Raw genomic sequence first — 15000 nt, 5'->3', positions numbered from 1 at the left:
TGCGTGTTTGTTGATTTAATGTTTGTGTGATTGTTGATTTAATGTGTGTGTTTGTTGATTTAATGATTTAATGTGTGTGTGTGTGTGTTTGTTGATTTAATGATTTAATGTGTGTGTGTGTGTGTGTGTTTGTTGATTTAATGATTTAATGTGTGTGTGTGTGTTTGTTGATTTAATGTTTGCGTGATTGTTGATTTAATGTGTGTTTGTTGATTTAATGATTTAATGTGTGTGTGTTTGTTGATTTAATGATTTAATGTGTGTGTATGTGTGTTTGTTGATTTAATGTTTGTGTGATTGTTGATTTAATGTGTGTGTTTGTTGATTTAATGTTTGTGTGTTTGTTGATTTAATGATTTAATGTGTGTGTGTTTGTTGATTTAATGTGTGTGTGTGTTTGTTGATTTAAAGTGTGTGTGTGTTTGTTGATTTAATGTTTGTGTGATTGTTGAGTTAATGTTTGTGTGTTTGTTGATTTAATGTGTGTGTTTGTTGATTTAATGATTTAATGTGTGTGTGTGTTTGTTGATTTAATGATTTAATGTGTGTTTGTTGATTTAATGTTTGTGTGATTGTTGATTTAATGTTTGTGTTTGTTGATTTAATGATTTAATGTGTGTGTGTTTGTTGATTTAATGTGTGTGTGATTGTTGATTTAATGATTTGATGTGTGTGTGTGTTTGTTGATTTAATGTTTGTGTGATTGTTGATTTAATGTGTGTGTGTGTGTGTGTGTGTTTGTTGATTTAATGTGTGTGTGTGTTTGTTGATTTAATGTTTGTGATTGTTGATTTAATGATTTAATGTGTGTGTGTGTGATTGTTGATTTAATGTTTGTGTGATTGTTGATTTAATGTTTGTGTGATTGTTGATTTAATGTTTGTGTGTTTGTTGATTTAATGTGTGTGTGTGTGTTTGTTGATTTAATGTGTGTGTTTGTGTGTTTGTTGATTTAATGTGTGTGTGTGTGTTTGTTTATTTAATGTTTGTGATTGTTGATTTAATGATTTAATGTGTGTGTGATTGTTGATTTAATGTTTGTGTGATTGTTGATTTAATGTTTGTGTGATTGTTGATTTAATGTTTGTGTGTTTGTTGATTTAATGTGTGTGTGTGTGTTTGTTGATTTAATGTGTGTGTTTGTTGATTTAATGTGTGTGTGTGTGTGTGTTTGTTGATTTAATGTGTGTGTTTGTGTGTTTGTTGATTTAATGTGTGTGTGTGTTTGTTGATTTAATGTGTGTGTGTGTGTGTGTGTTTGTTGATTTAATGTGTGTGTTTGTGTGTTTGTTGATTTAATGTGTGTGATTGTGTTTGTTGATTTAATGTTTGTGTGTGTGTTTGTTGATTTAATGTGTGTGCGTGTGTGTTTGTTGATTTAATGTTTGTGTGTTTGTTGATTTAATGTGTGTGTGTGTTTGTTGATTTAATGTGTGTGTTTGTGTTTGTTGATTTAATGTGTGTTTGTTGATTTAATGTTTGTGTGTTTGTTGATTTAATGTGTTTGTGTGTTTGTTGATTTAATGTGTGTGATTGTGTTTGTTGATTTAATGTTTGTGTGTGTGTTTGTTGATTTAATGTGTGTGCGTGTGTGTTTGTTGATTTAATGTTTGTGTGTTTGTTGATTTAATGTGTGTGTGTGTTTGTTGATTTAATGTGTGTGTTTGTGTTTGTTGATTTAATGTGTGTTTGTTGATTTAATGTTTGTGTGATTGTTGATTTAATGTGTGTGTGTGTGTTTGTTGATTTAATGTGTGTGTGTTTGTTGATTTAATGTTTGTGATTGTTGATTTAATGATTTAATGTGTGTGTGTGATTGTTGATTTAATGTTTGTGTGTTTGTTGATTTAATGTTTGTGTGTTTGTTGATTTAATGTGTGTGCGTGTGTGTTTGTTGATTTAATGTTTGTGTGTTTGTTGATTTAATGTGTGTGTGTGTTTGTTGATTTAATGTGTGTGTTTGTGTTTGTTGATTTAATGTGTGTTTGTTGATTTAATGTTTGTGTGTTTGTTGATTTAATGTGTTTGTGTGTTTGTTGATTTAATGTGTGTGATTGTGTTTGTTGATTTAATGTTTGTTTGTGTGTTTGTTGATTTAATGTGTGTGCGTGTGTGTTTGTTGATTTAATGTTTGTGTGTTTGTTGATTTAATGTGTGTGTGTCTTTGTTGATTTAATGTGTGTGTTTGTGTTTGTTGATTTAATGTGTGTTTGTTGATTTAATGTTTGTGTGATTGTTGATTTAATGTGTGTGTGTGTGTGTTTGTTGATTTAATGTGTGTGTGTTTGTTGATTTAATGTTTGTGATTGTTGATTTAATGATTTAATGTGTGTGTGTGATTGTTGATTTAATGTTTGTGTGTTTGTTGATTTAATGTTTGTGTGTTTGTTGATTTAATGTGTGTGTGTGTGTGTTTGTTGATTTAATGTTTGTGTGTTTGTTGATTTAATGTTTGTGATTGTTGATTTAATGATTCAATGTGTGTGTGATTGTTGATTTAATGTTTGTGTGATTGTTGATTTAATGTTTGTGTGATTGTTGATTTAATGTTTGTGTGTTTGTTGATTTAATGTGTGTGTTTGTTGATTTAATGTGTGTGTGTGTGTGTGTTTGTTGATTTAATGTGTGTGTTTGTGTGTTTGTTGATTTAATGTGTGTGTGTGTGTTTGTTGATTTAATGTGTGTGTGTGTGTGTTTGTTGATTTAATGTGTGTTTGTGTGTTTGTTGATTTAATGTGTGTGATTGTGTTTGTTGATTTAATGTTTGTGTGTGTGTTTGTTGATTTAATGTGTGTGTGCGTGTGTGTTTGTTGATTTAATGTTTGTGTGTTTGTTGATTTAATGTGTGTGTGTGTTTGTTGATTTAATGTGTGTGTTTGTGTTTGTTGATTTAATGTGTGTTTGTTGATTTAATGTGTGTGTGTTTGTTGATTTAATGTGTTTGTGTGTTTGTTGATTTAATGTGTGTGATTGTGTTTGTTGATTTAATGTGTGTGTTTGTGTTTGTTGATTTAATGTGTGTGTGTGTTTGTTGATTTAATGTTTGTGTGTGTGTTTGTTGATTTAATGTTTGTGTGTGTGTTTGTTGATTTAATGTGTGTGTGTGTTTGTTGATTTAATGTGTGTGTTTGTTGATTTAATGTTTATGTGTGTGTTTGTTGATTTAATGTGTGTGTGTGTTTGTTGATTTAATATGTGTGTGTTTGTTGATTTAATGTTTGTGTGTTTGTTGATTTAATGTGTGTGTGTTTGTTGATTTAATGTGTGTGTTTGTGTTTGTTGATTTAATGTGTGTGTGTGTGTGTGTGTGTGTGTGTGTGTTTGTTGATTTAATGTTTGTGTGATTGTTGATTTAATGTGTGTTTGTGTTTGTTGATTTAATGTTTGTGTGTTTGTTGATTTAATGTGTGTTTGTGTGTTTGTTGATTTAATGTGTGTGTGTTTGTTGATTTAATGTTTGTGTGTTTGTTGATTTAATGTGTGTGTGTTTGTTGATTTAATGTGTGTTTGTGTTTGTTGATTTAATGTGTGTTTGTGTTTGTTGATTTAATGTGTGTTTGTGTTTGTTGATTTAATGTGTGTTTGTGTGTTTGTTGATTTAATGTGTGTTTGTGTTTGTTGATTTAATGTGTGTTTGTGTTTGTTGATTTAATGTGTGTGATTGTGTTTGTTGATTTAATGTGTGTGTTTGTGTTTGTTGATTTAATGTGTGTGTTTGTGTTTGTTGATTTAATGTGTGTGTGTGTGTGTGTGTGTGTGTTTGTTGATTTAATGTTTGTGTGATTGTTGATTTAATGTGTGTGTTTGTGTGATTGTTGATTTAATGTGTTTGTGTGATTGTTGATTTAATGTGTGTTTGTGTGTGTGTTTGTTGATTTAATGTGTGTGTTTTTGTGATTGTTGATTTAATGTGTTTGTGTGATTGTTGATTTAATGTGTTTGTGTGTGTTTGTTGATTTAATGTGTGTGTGTGTGTGATTGTTGATTTAATGTGTGTGTGATTGTTGATTTAATGTGTGTTTGTGTGTTTGTTGATTTAATGTTTGTTTGTTTGTTGATTTAATGTTTGTGTGTTTGTTGATTTAATGTGTGTCTGTGTGTGATTGTTGATTTAATGTGTGTGTGTGTGATTGTTGATTTAATGTGTCTGTGTGTGTGATTGTTGATTTAATGTGTGTGTGTGATTGTTGATTTAATGTGTGTTTGTGTGTGTGTTTGTTGATTTAATGTGTGTGATTGTTGATTTAATGTGTGTGTGTGTTTGTTGATTTAATGTGTGTGTGATTGTTGATTTAATGTGTGTGTTTGTGTGTGTGTTTGTTGATTTAATGTGTGTGATTGTTGATTTAATGTGTGTGATTGTTGATTTAATGTGTCTGTGTGTGTGATTGTTGATTTAATCTGTGTGATTGTTGATTTAATGTGTGTGTGTGTGTGTGATTGTTGATTTAATGTGTCTGTGTGTGTGATTGTTGATTTAATGTGTGTGTGTGTGATTGTTGATTTAATGTGTGTGTTTGTGTGATTGTTGATTTAATGTGTGTGTGTGTGTGATTGTTGATTTAATGTGTGTGTGTTTGTTGATTTAATGTGTGTGTGTGTGTGTGTGTGTGTGTGTGTGTGTGTGTTTGTTGATTTAATGTGTGTGTGTGTGTTTGTTGATTTAATGTGTGTGTTTTTTGATTTAATGTGTGTGTGTGATTGTTGATTTAATGTGTGTGTGTTTGTTGATTTAATGTGTGTGTGTGTGTGTGTGTGTGTGTGTGTGTGTGTGTTTGTTGATTTAATGTGTGTGTGTTTTTTGATTTAATGTGTGTGTTTGTGTGTTTGAAGCTTTGATGATGGAGACTTTGATGATGGCGAGGAGGATGAAGGATTAGATGATCTGGAAAACGCAGAAGACGTAAGTTTGATGTTAAATGTTTTGTTTCTGTTCTTTATTCAACATTTAAATAAGTTTCACTAATAACTCCAAACAGCAGATTGAGATGATAAATATCCAGCTGTCATGATGTAATGATGTGTTTAAAGGAGTGTATTAATGTGTGTGATGATGTAATGAGGTGTGTGATGATGTAATGAGGTGTGTGATGATGTATTAATGTGTGTGATGATGTAATGAGGTGTGTGATGATGTAATAATGTGTGTGATGATGTATTAATGTGTGTGATGATGTAATAATGTGTCTGATGATGTAATGAGGTGTGTGATGATGTATTAATGTGTGTGATGATGTAATGAGGTGTGTGATGATGTAATAATGTGTGTGATGTAATGAGGTGTGTGATGATGTAATAATGTGTGTGATGTAATGAGGTGTGTGATGATGTAATAATGTGTGTGATGTAATAATGTGTGTGATGATGTAATGAGGTGTGTGATGATGTAATAATGTGTGTGATGTAATAATGTGTGTGATGATGTAATGAGGTGTGTGATGATGTAATAATGTGTGTGATGTAATAATGTGTGTGATGATGTATTAATGTGTGTGATGATGTAATGAGGTGTGTGATGATGTATTAATGTGTGTGATGATGTAATGAGGTGTGTGATGATGTAATGAGGTGTGTGATGATGTAATAATGTGTCTGATGATGTAATGAGGTGTGTGATGATGTGATGATGTAATGAGGTGTGTGATGATGTAATAATGTGTCTGATGATGTAATGAGGTGTGTGATGATGTGATGATGTAATGAGGTGTGTGATGATGTAATGAGGTGTGTGATGATGTAATGAGGTGTGTGATGATGTAATGAGGTGTGTGATGATGTAATGAGGTGTGTGATGATGTGATGATGTAATGAGGTGTGTGATGATGTAATGAGGTGTGTGATGATGTAATAATGTGTGTGATGATGTAATGAGGTGTGTGATGATGTAATGAGGTGTGTGATGATGTGATGAGGTAATGAGGTGTGTGATGATGTAATGAGGTGTGTGATGATGTAATAATGTGTGTGATGATGTAATGAGGTGTGTGATGATGTGATGATGTAATGAGGTGTGTGATGATGTAATGAGGTGTGGTATAAACCTGTGTGATGTTTGACACGCTTTGTGGCGAGCAGGAGGACCAGGAGAACGTTCAGATCCTCCCCGCAGGTGAAGGCTCGCAGGCGAACCAGAAGAGGATCACAACACCGTACATGACCAAATACGAGAGAGCCCGAGTCCTCGGCACGCGAGCTCTCCAGATAGCGTGAGTGTTTCCTCTTTTCTTCTTTTATCTGAAGGTCACGGACGAGTGAGGACAGAATCAACGCTTCATTATTCATTCAGGTCTAACAGAACCCGACCTGAAGAAGACCCTCCTGTTCTCATATTCAATTCCTGTGGAGGCCTATGCACACTGAAGGGGTCTGAGGGGGTCTGGGGGGGGCTGAGGGGGTCTGAGGGGGTCTGGGGGGGCTGAGGGGGTCTGGGGGGGGCTGAGGGGGTCTGGGGGGTCTCATGCAGTGTGAGGAGGTATTTAGGCCGAGACCTTTAAGTGACTGAGTGAACCAGTAAAAGGATTATATAATCCGACCCTCTGGGACCCGGGGAACCAGAGCAGCGTTTGAAGAACGGGTGTGATGCGTTCTGGACGAGCTGTAGCCGCCTCACCTGTGAGGGCACTGTTACAATGATCCCGCCCACTAAAGATAACAAACAGGCTGTTCAGTGTCTTGATTGGATATAAAACAGAACATGATTGAGCTGTTGCTTGTTTCCAACAGGATGTGTGCTCCTGTCATGGTGGAGCTGGAGGGAGAAACAGACCCGCTGCAGATAGCAATGAAAGAGCTGAAGTAAGTGAAACACATCATATCATCTCTTTAACCTTTCTTTAAACATGAACTCACTGTCCTTATTGCAGGAGAAGGTAAAGCCTATCATTTCTTTTTGTTTCCTCCTCCAGGAGCAGAAAGATCCCCATCATCATCCGCAGGTACCTCCCTGATGGGAGTTATGAGGACTGGGGCTGTGATGAGCTCATCATCACTGACTAAACTCCACATGGATGGAATCAAGTCAGAGACACAGAACTCCCCTGTTCACACAGACCTCCATGAGGGACTCCATGAGACCCAACAGACTCTAAAACACACCACTGCTGTAATATCACTCAGAGCCACAAGGGGGAGCTGTAACTACTTGTTTTATAGAAAGAATCCTGTGTTGTGTTTCTTTGAGAGGAGAAAGAAGTTTCTATTATGATGAATAAACTCTTTTGTATAAATGACTTTGTCTGATTTATTCATCGTACGTCGGCCGCCGTCACACGCTGTTATTAAACAACGAGCTGCTCACACCTGAGAGAGACACACAGGTAAACTGAAGAACGTTCAGGCTCACAATAACAAACTGAGACGACCTTGCTCCAAATAATCCAAACCTTCAAAGTCTTTAAACTATTAGATACTTTTTAATCGTGTTTTAAAACGATGCAATCTGCTTTATTTTAAAGGAGCAGTATGTAACTCTGCCCCCTAGTGTTTAAAATGGGTACTGCAGTCTAAATTCTAAACATCATAGAGAGCTGTCCCCCCCCCCCCCCCCCTTCTAGAGTCCATGCTCACACAGGTCACCATGTGGTGGACTCTGAAGCTTCAGTGTTTATCCAGCTCTGCATGGGTCTGTAAACCTTTCTGTGTTCTAACCTCTCTCCATTTTTCAAAAGCATCTCCAATATTGATCCTAGTTTGAGCACGTTTCTGCTCGTGGAGCTTATTAGAAACATGCAGAGGCTTTTTAGGTCGGGTACAATCACTTCTATCTGAACCACTTCTCTTGCCCGCTTCCATCGCTGCAACACCTGTTGACCTGATAACTGCTCTCATATCTGGCAAACCGAGGGGCGTCCAAAACGGCCGTGTGGGGGGGGGGTCACCTTAAAAGCGCCTACCTTCTCTGGTCCAAACAAATCCAGAGCATTCAGGAGCAGAATCTAAAGTTAGAAGGAGGACATACTGGCTGCTGCGTTGTTGTTAGAGAAGCCAGCACTTCAACATGTTTCCTTAATGATCAGATAGTAAGATACCTTTATCATCTCACTCTCTACACAGCTCACTGACTGGACCTTTTACGCTCGTTAGGATCAGAAAGTCCTGAAACTTTAAAAACATGAGTCAGGTGTGCAGGAGAGGAAAGAATCGATCACAAACTGAAGGTAAACTGCACGCTCGGCAACATTTTCAGTTTGTGCATTTTAGTCGGTGTGCAGGAGTTTGTCTGGAACTTTAGAAACAAGAAATGACCGGTGTTTAGGATTTCAGTTTTTTCCGTCCTGGTATCAAACAGGCATCAATATCGTTCAGTTTTTACCTCTATCTCATGACAGTGTAAACTTCTGGTACCCCGACAGCTCAGGTATTGGTCTCTTTGCTCTCCTGCTTTTAAACAGATGAAGCTCTTTTAACTACTTCTAACTCTCTGCAGTAGAACCGAACTGTGACACCTTCTCAGACTGTCGTCCTGTTTCTCTCTGAGACGTTATGGAAGAGGATCCAGTCTGAGCTGGAATCTAAATGTGTGGAACCGCAGTGACGTGATTACATCTGAAAAAAACTCAACTTCATCAGAGAGTCTTTTGACTGGAGAGGACAGCGCCTCGGGGGGCTGCTGCTCTCTTTTCATGGTGGGGGGGGCAGGGTCCATGTGACCATCAGCAGCACCCGCCACAGCGAGGCCACCGTCAGGTTGTCCTCCAATCAGCTGATCCGTATCTTCTGACCTTCCTCTTTATCTTCTGTAGCAGAGTTTCAAACTTCGATAAACGATGTTTATATCGGTTTGTTACCATAGCAACACAAACAGAAGTCCTAGACTCCAGATATTCATCATTTCCTGTTTTCGAGGGTACCTGACCTACCTGGAGACATTTTGACCTTGTAGACCGTGTTAGAGGTCATCCCATGTTAGAGGTAAACTTTTAACCACGAGCTGCAGCGAGAGAGAGCGAGGACTAAATCGACTGTGTGCAGGAGTTTTCCTGACATTAAGTGTCCAGGTCTTTAATGAGTCTTGTTGCCATGGTAACCAACAGGTGTCTGTTGTTTGTTCCTCTTCTACCTGTTCTTCAGTCTGACACTCCCGACCCTCTCAGGTGGTTCACTCTTAACGGTGGGAATGTTTCAGAGTCATCACAGCTCAGGCCTGAAATAGAGTTGGGGGGGGGGGGGGGGGGGGAGAGGGGTGTCTGTGCACAGAGAGTATGAGAGTCTCTTTGTGTCGTGGTGGAGCTGCAGGCCAGGCGATTATGGGTAATACTCCGTTATTGTCCCCCCCCCCCTTTTCCCCTACAATGGCCCTCTTTGTCTTTCCAAAGTATCACACAGCCGATTAAAAAGATGGAATTAGGAATCCGGTTTAACCTGCCACACACACGGTGAAACACACACACGCACAGAACCACTCACAACCAATCAGGAGCCCTGCAGGGACAGGTTCAGGACTGGACACTTCAGTGAGCTACATGTTAGGGTCGTCTGGACGTTGTGGAGAGTCACACACAAGTTAACATACGAGTGTGGAGACCAGAGAGAACACTCTGAACCTGAGCAGGACTCAGAATAAAGCTTCATGTTCACCCCTCCTCAAACCTCCTGATAGGAGGAGGAGGAGGAGCGTCATGTGATCACACAAACATCTGAATGTTTCTCCTCCAGCCTCCTCATATTTATTCTGCAGAAAGTCAGAGTGATCTGATGTGAGAACACAGCAGGATATAATCAGGAGAATTCACCTGGAGCCAGTGGGAGGGGCCAGTGGGAGGGGGTGGTGACCTTTATTCGCTGTACGACCATAGACTGTCTGCACGCCACCTCTACCATCTCCGTGCTCTAATCAACCTGCTGCTGCATGTTTCCTGTTCTCCAGGATGTTCTTCTCCACTCTTTAGATCAGATTGAGATTCATTGATACAAAGACACATATTCTCATCATAGAGTCCTATGGACGAGTCTGATGCTACTTCCACCTCGTTCTTTCTACATCCCGCCTTACCTCAGGAGAATATCTGGAGCAGTCCTCCTGAAACATTCAGGAGTTAGTGTGAGCGTCTCCTCACTCTGATCACATGACTCTTTCTCTTTTCTTGTCATAAATAAAAACACTTCCTCCGTTCATTATGTCCTAAAAATATTCCTGTAAATTCAGGCTTTGACCCTCAAAGTGTTCTGGAGGAGAAGTGCATGGTCTGAAGATTCTTTAGGAAACTGAGATAGATTCTCAGCTTATTGCTCAGACTGAGACGTTTAAAGTGAAAGGATGAAGGCGTGTGTCAGCAGAAATCAAAGAGCTTTATTTAACATTAGTTAGTCATCAGAGACACAGTCACAAGTGTTCTTCAGGATGAAGAGCTCCAAATAAAGACGTAGATCACATCGTATCACCATGACAGGTAAACCTTTAAATGACCTGCAGATTAATGATATAGACGGAGATTTAAACAAAGCGTGCTGCATGCATACAGAGCGGTGTCCAATCAGGATGCAGAATATCTCAGTGTTAACATAAAACCAAAGCAAACCTTAAAATGAGTTTATTTTCACTTTCTTAGAGAATGAGACGCTTTAATAAAATACAGTTCATGGGGGGTCGAGGGGTCACAAGTCAGAAATACAGAATATCATAAGAACACAAAGAAACATGAATATATGAAGAGAAAAAGATTCAAAGGCACAGACATGATTAAACATTAAATACACTGTTACTTCTTCTTATGCTGCAGCTGTTGTTTAGTGAAAGGCACATTTTAACTTTTCAGACTGTAAACATTTAAAGGTCCAGTCAGTGAGCTGTGTAGAGAGTGAGATGATAAAGGTATCTTACTATCTGATCATTAAGGAAACATGTTGAAGTGCTGGCTTCTCTGACAACAATGCAGCAGTCAGTATGTCCTCCTTCTAACTTTAGATTCTGCTCCTGAATGATCTGGATTTGTTTGGACCAGAGAAGGTAGGCGCTTTTAAGACACGCCCCCACACGGCCGTTTTGGACGCCCCTCGGTTTGTCAGATATGAGAGCAGCTCTCTATAATGTTTAGAGTTTAGACTGCAGTACCCATTTTAAACACTAGGGGGTCAGCGTTCCATATTGCTCCTTTAATTCTGCAGTATAGTTGAGATTTTTGTAGTCTCTAGTGGCCACTCGAGGAATTACAGCTCTTCCCTCAGTAGTTTTGTGTTTAGTCCGGGTTTAAATTTGATCTGTTAGAAGCTTCAGGAGATTCTTCTCTGCTTCAATCCAAAGACATTTAAGACTTTTTAAAAACATTATTCAAACAAAAGAAAGAAGAGGCAGCTTTCAGTAGAGATGATATTTGGAGTTAAAACAGTAAGAATACAGTTCATATCATGAACTCTGCTACCAGAGAGAATATGAACTCGTCTTCACGTCTTTACATGAAATACAACAGACGACCACACGTATCCGTGGTGTCGTGTAAAAAGGACAAAAAGTGTTTTGACAGCGGTCCATCAAAGTCAACACGAGTCTCATTAAAATAACGAGGACAGTTCAAAGTAAAGGCTACACATCGTCAGGAAGTTGGACCTTTCTTCTCTGAGTTTTGGTCTCTAAACTTTGGTCGTTTCATAAAAAGCTAAAATCTTTATTCATCATAAAAACATCTTTTTAATTTCATGTCGTATAAACTCTCCTGAAACTTCAGAAACATGAAACATCTAGCGAAACCTCGCCATCGTTTTCTTCCACCAGGGTTCATTTTATGTAGAAAAGGCGTTTCAGGTGAACACACGTGCCTCTGAAAACTGGATTTATTCTTCTTAGTAACGACTGCCGTGTTCGACTGAAGGTCATTCTTGCCTGAGATGTGAAAGAACGAGGACTTTAGCTCCGTCTCAGTCCGACCCTCCACGTGGAACCTGGTCGCTGTGAGGTCGTCCACATTTTAAAATACTTATTCTACACCACGAGACAGAACTGTCTCAACATTACACAAAGGAATACAATCAGACAGTTTGCAGTAGATTGTTGGGTTTTGGGTCCATATCGTTTGGTTTTAAGAGTCATATCGAAGTATAAATCCGGGTATGGTGACAGTCCTAGGTCCCTGTCTTGACCGCCCCCTTAGGGACTGAAGGAGTCCACAATGAGCCTCCCCTAATACACACTCAGGGACCTGATCCACACCGCTTGTGAACACTTCATGTGTTGGGAGCACCAGAGGTTCAGTCCTGGAGGTGGGAGGGGGTTTTATCCTGGACCACCAAAGGAGTACATTCTCTGAATTCTACTCTCTGTGCCCCGAATCATCGACCACGCTTCAAAACCAACCTGATCCGAACTCGTCTTGGAGCTGGGTCAGACCTTCAGCCTCTGGGCGAGAGCAGCACGGAGTGTCTTCCCTCCTGCCGCCCCAGCCTACCCTCCCAGTGCTGGCCCACTCCCCCCGGCCCAGACCACCATACCCACCAATCCCACCAACACTGATGTCGCTGCAGCTGGTCCTGGGGTCTGACATGGGGGCTGAACCTGCACCAGGGCCCGCCGGTCTCGTTGTCTGTCATGGCCGCGACAGTGTTGTGTAGACGGGCTGCTCCCAGTGGGGGGGGCTGTGGGACTGTGGGATGCTGGCCCCATCAGTGATGGCGGAGTACAGGGGCCTCTGGGAGGGTCCCATGTAGGAGAAGGCAGAGTACAGGCCGGTGGCCTGGCTGGAGTGGGCATAATAAGACCCTGAGGTCTGGTGGTCCGCGTATTCAGCAAACTGAGCCCTGGAGGCCAGAGAGGGGAAGGCGGAGCTGTAGTGAGGGAGGCTGAGGGGGGTGTAGGTCACATGGGAACCGGCTGAGGAAGCCTCTGAGAAGTGACCAGCTCCTCCTCCCACCTCGCTCTTAATCTGAGCCTTGGAGGGGTCTGAGTTCAGAGGGGGGGTGTGGCTGTGATGCTGCTGCTTAGAGAGCCAGGCTGCCGAGTGTCCGCTGGCCGCTGCCAGAGCTGACGAGATGCCGTAGGTGTATGACGAGGCTGGAGATGCCGCGGCGGCTGCTCCTGCCCCGGCACTCTGCCCCGGGTGTCCATTGGGGGGCAGGTACTGGTCAAACTCATTGACATCGAATGGCTCCATGTTGGCCATCACCTCATGGCTCATCTCACCGATGTCCACGTTACCAAAGTCGATGTGAGGTTTCCCAGATCCTCCAGATCCGGAACCGCCCTCCGCTCCCATCGCACCTCGGGAACCCATGTTCCCCGAAACCTCCCGTTTACCATCCCCTACCTTCACAGACTGAGGCTCAGTCTTTGGTGTGGTGGGGGGCGTGGGAGGGCTGTGACCTGCAGAGATGGAACCAGATGTAATTAGAGTTTTACTTTTTGAAACCACGTGATTTTATACAATGAAATCTCCATAAGTTTAATAAAAGTACTGGAGCTTAAAAAAATCAACATCTCATTCTTAAGACAGTTGTATTGGAGAGGAATTAATCCAAAAGTTCCTTGCACAAATACATGGGCAATGTTTGGACAAGAGGGTAGAGCTGGAGAGACCCTCACTCCTCTACAGGAACTGAAACTAGAAATGATCCATTATTGGTTGTCAAGGACTTCTATTTTGGTTGCCAGGGTATTGAAACAGGTTATCAATCAGAGAGGTAGTGGGAGGAGCCTGCAGCCCACCTGCAGCATGATGGTGGTGCCCCTCTGCCAGGGGGGACCGAGCCCCCCCACTCAGGGCCACTTCCAGTTGGAGGCCCTTGTAGTGGGATTGGCTGTGGCTGACCTCACCCTCCGAATGGCCGTCGGCCTCACTCCCTGATCCAGAACCGGGCTTCCCGTTCTTGCGGCGTCTCGGTTGGTACTTGTAGTCCGGATAGTCCTTCTTGTGCTGCTTCCTCAGCCGCTCGGCCTCCTCGATGAACGGACGCTTGTCGCTCTCGTTCAGAAGCCTTGGACAAAGACAAGACATGTTGGCAGATGGATTACAGAAGATAATTCAAAGACTACAATCTAACTGTTTCTGCTGATTTATTCAAAGAGACGACTCAAGAAACTCTGAAACTTTCTTCTGCACTGACGGCCCTGCCTGCCTGGGTTTGACAGTTGGTCATTAATGAAATCATAAAGGTCGAAGAATCATCCTGTCTGCAACATGAGACTGAGCTCCCTGGCATGAGAACCCCCCGACCTTCCTCAGCCTCCCTGTTCATCTGTTCCTGGTCCAATTAACCAATCAGGCCTGAGCCCAAGGTCAAGTCTTTATCGAATCAGTCCTCAGTCCCTACAAGGTTAATGAATTTAACCTGTCTGACTTCTTCTCAGTAAATGGTGGGAGTGATCTGTGGGAAACTAGGTTTTAAACTTCAAGGTGTTTGTGGGAGAGAGACGGCAGAGTGATCAGACGCAGTAAAGGTTGAAAGTCTTTCTTTAAAGCTCCTGTGTGTTTATGAAACAGACTGAAGTTACTACTCATGCCTCTTCATGAGCAGCAGACCAATCACAAGAAGAAAGACTTCTTATATATGTTTTAATGTTTGACCCGCTGCAGCACAGAAAGCACCCACAATGCATTCTACCAAATTCCCGTCTCATAGGACAATATCAGCAAAGAGACAGCATGTACTAATTTGACCACAGGGGGCGCCAAAATCAACACAAACCAAGTTCCTTACAGGAGCTTTAACAGGGAGATGTATATGAATGTGTGAACTAGTGGATTAGTGGAAGAGTTAACGTTGTGTATTCTATCTGCCGCTCGGTTACCCGTTTACATCGGCGTCCTCGTTATTACTCTGCAAAGAGTGAGCGCCCCCTACTGTCTGAACATCATCAACACAGTGTCTCTCTCACCTCCACAGCTTGCCCAGGGTCTTGCTGAGCTCGGCGTTGTGCAGGTGTGGGTGTTGGTCGGCCAGCTTCCTGCGGGCGGCCTGAGCCCACACCATGAAGGCGTTCATGGGTCTCTTCACGTGCGGCTTGTTCTTGTTCCCGCTGTTGACGCGCACCGGCATGGGCACGAGGGTCCAGTCGTAGCAGTTGAGCACCTGGCT

General features: G+C 41.1%; 2 protein-coding genes across 2 annotated transcripts in view; one reads left to right on the top strand and one right to left on the bottom strand.

Moving 5' to 3' along the window:
- Nucleotides 1-7229, top strand: part of polr2f (RNA polymerase II, I and III subunit F) — a 16283-nt gene extending 9054 nt beyond the window's left edge. The window contains exons 2-5 of the mRNA XM_061034236.1: nt 4834-4903; nt 6076-6206; nt 6724-6795; nt 6906-7229. Of these exons, the coding sequence (XP_060890219.1) occupies nt 4834-4903; nt 6076-6206; nt 6724-6795; nt 6906-6996 (364 nt within the window). The 3' untranslated portion in view covers nt 6997-7229. The remainder of the gene's footprint in view (nt 1-4833; nt 4904-6075; nt 6207-6723; nt 6796-6905) is intronic.
- A 3951-nt stretch (nt 7230-11180) lies between these two features.
- sox10 (SRY-box transcription factor 10) overlaps nt 11181-15000 on the bottom strand; it is a 4466-nt gene continuing 646 nt past the window's right edge. The window contains exons 1-3 of the mRNA XM_061034235.1: nt 14801-15000; nt 13631-13899; nt 11181-13288 (exon numbers count right to left, since the gene is read on the bottom strand). The exon at nt 14801-15000 is cut by the window's right edge and continues 646 nt beyond it. Coding sequence (XP_060890218.1) covers nt 12516-13288; nt 13631-13899; nt 14801-15000 — 1242 coding nt within the window. The 3' untranslated portion in view covers nt 11181-12515. The remainder of the gene's footprint in view (nt 13289-13630; nt 13900-14800) is intronic.

Source organism: Labrus mixtus, unplaced genomic scaffold, assembly GCF_963584025.1.
Source record: "Labrus mixtus unplaced genomic scaffold, fLabMix1.1 SCAFFOLD_158, whole genome shotgun sequence".
NCBI lineage: Eukaryota > Metazoa > Chordata > Actinopteri > Labriformes > Labridae > Labrus > Labrus mixtus.
The sequence above is the reverse complement of the archived record's forward strand: the minus strand, read 5'-3'. Positions and strand labels throughout refer to the sequence as shown.